Source organism: Cynoglossus semilaevis, chromosome 2 (assembly GCF_000523025.1).
Source record: "Cynoglossus semilaevis isolate Cse_v1.0 chromosome 2, Cse_v1.0, whole genome shotgun sequence".
NCBI classification, from domain to species: Eukaryota; Metazoa; Chordata; class Actinopteri; order Pleuronectiformes; family Cynoglossidae; genus Cynoglossus; species Cynoglossus semilaevis.
Window position 1 is genome coordinate 2,540,041 of NC_024308.1, and position 2,146 is coordinate 2,542,186.

The 2,146-nt window shown below is 40.0% G+C and overlaps 1 protein-coding gene across 1 annotated transcript in view; it reads right to left on the reverse strand.

The window, feature by feature from the left end:
- Nucleotides 1-43: 43 nt before the first annotated feature.
- Nucleotides 44-2,146, reverse strand: part of rnf220b (ring finger protein 220b) — a 24,391-nt gene continuing 22,288 nt past the window's right edge. The window contains exons 8-13 of the mRNA XM_017041729.2: nt 1,575-1,618; nt 1,381-1,468; nt 1,198-1,294; nt 974-1,033; nt 780-883; nt 44-292 (exon numbers count right to left, since the gene is read on the reverse strand). Coding sequence (XP_016897218.1) covers nt 204-292; nt 780-883; nt 974-1,033; nt 1,198-1,294; nt 1,381-1,468; nt 1,575-1,618 — 482 coding nt within the window. The 3' untranslated portion in view covers nt 44-203. The remainder of the gene's footprint in view (nt 293-779; nt 884-973; nt 1,034-1,197; nt 1,295-1,380; nt 1,469-1,574; nt 1,619-2,146) is intronic.

Below are 2,146 nucleotides of genomic sequence, written 5' to 3' on the forward strand. Positions count from 1 at the left end.
GATGATGTCATCATATTGATAAAGTATTGTGGGAGAGGGGACAGAGTCTTAAAATCCACTTCCTTTGGCCGTTATTCACAGATTTCCCAGAATGCACTCTGAGCAGGAGGAGTGTGTCGTGAAGTGAGACCAGACACATTAGTTTGGACTGGAAGACAACGCGGTGACATCACTGACAGAGAGATGAGGATCAGTTGATAAACTCACGTCTCAATCTCTGTATTTTTACACGTTTGTGTCGTCGTGGAAACGCTGCTGTTGACCTTCTCTCCTCCACTGGTGGATGGACTTCCTGCAGGAAGAAAAGACCAAAATTATTAATCAAAGCAAAATGATTTCATCCTCTAAAAAAATAGGACCAATCTAGATTTTTTTTTGTAATTATTTTCATGGTTCTTGTTTTTATTTTCACTAATTTAACTTTTGGTGTTTATTCTGGTCCATCTTATTTATAATTTATATATATATATATATATATTTCCTCAGTTTAAACCCTGGTTAAACAAGACCACAAACGTTGCTTGTTTTTGTGTTACCCTAAGTCATTGTTTCCCAAAGACTGGGTCGCAACCCTCAGGTGTGTCACAAGAATTTTTTTTTGGGGTCGTTTTGCATCATATTTCCCAGCAGTTCACAGTCCTTTATTTTGTGATTTATGAATAATGTTTATTGACCTTTGGGTCGTGAAGGTTTGTGATATTTTAAAATATGGATCTCCAGAAAAAAAACTTTTGGGAAACACTGGACTAAGTCATGTGTTCAGTCTCAGTTCAACTCACCATCGTTTATCCATTTGGAATAATCCAGGTGAATCCTGGAGTCTGGGAGTACACTGGTACTGGTACTGGTACTGGTACTGGTACTGGTACTGGTACAGCTGCTGCTGTGAATGAAATTAAAACAGATTTAAAATTTAAAAAAATCCGTACAATCCTATCAAAAACTAATAAAAAACCAAAGAAGAAGAACTCACTTTAAGGACGTGTCCTTGGAACTTTCTCCTGAACAGGGAATGACGTCTGCCTCTGTGTATCTGAGCTACACTCAGGAAAAAAAACTTTTTTTTTTATTTTTTTATATTAATGAAACCTGTGACAGTGTGAGGACGTCCTCACTGAAAGAGTAAATAATTTTAATTTGAAGTCCATTTTAAAACTTCAACTCTGATCTCCTGGGAGCGTCGGTGTCAGAGGATACTGTGCTCTGCCGTACTCCAGAGTGTCGTCTCCGTCCACGTCCAGGTCTGCGTCGCTGTCTCGACACTCCTTAGACGTTGTGCTCACCAGCATCGCACCTTAGAGCAGATAACATTCAGATCAGTTTCACGATGAAACATCACAGATTTGAAATTTTATTTTGACACCGATTATTTATCCGCACCTTTAAACCCACCAATCAGGGTGGACATCTGCATCCTTCTCCTGTCATTCCACTCACTGTCCAGCGGGGTGAGGTCCACGGCGCCCTCCTGTGACAGACATGAAGACACAGTCAGCTGAGACACAGTGACAGTGAGTGGTAGAAACACTGAGGTGACGTCACAGGGTTCAGACCACCGACGTTTCTTCACTCACCGCTGCGTCCTCTGGTTTCCTCCTCTTCAGTTTCCCGATCCTGACTGAGAACCAACGGGGAAGAAAAGCAGAAAAACAGAAAGTTATTTGTTTTATTTTGATCGAACCGTGAAACAACATTTTTTAGATTTGTTTTTTTTCTCTGTGCTTTAAACATGCAGCCAGAAAGAAAATAAAAAATAAATCAAAACAATCATTTTTAAATCAGTGACTTTTTCCCATTAATGAAATAATTCTGTCTCAAGACCATTTTATAAAACAAAACATTCAGTATCAACATGAACCAGATGTTGATTTAATGGTTTGATTTCAATAAATTCCAGTTTAAAAATGTTTAAAGTTTCTTTTTTAAATCTTTGTTCAAAGACGACTCAGGGTTCCCACAATCAGCCGGTTCGTTATTAGACGAAGTATTTTAACGATGGATTTCCAGTGGTGTCGTTGACAGGCGCCTGCTCTCTCCGCTGAGGCACAGCCGTCTCTGGTTCTCACACCAGCCCTGGTCTAAATGTGGACCGACCTGGTGGATCCTCACAGAGACTCACTGACAGTGAGGAGCAAAGAGATCCAAA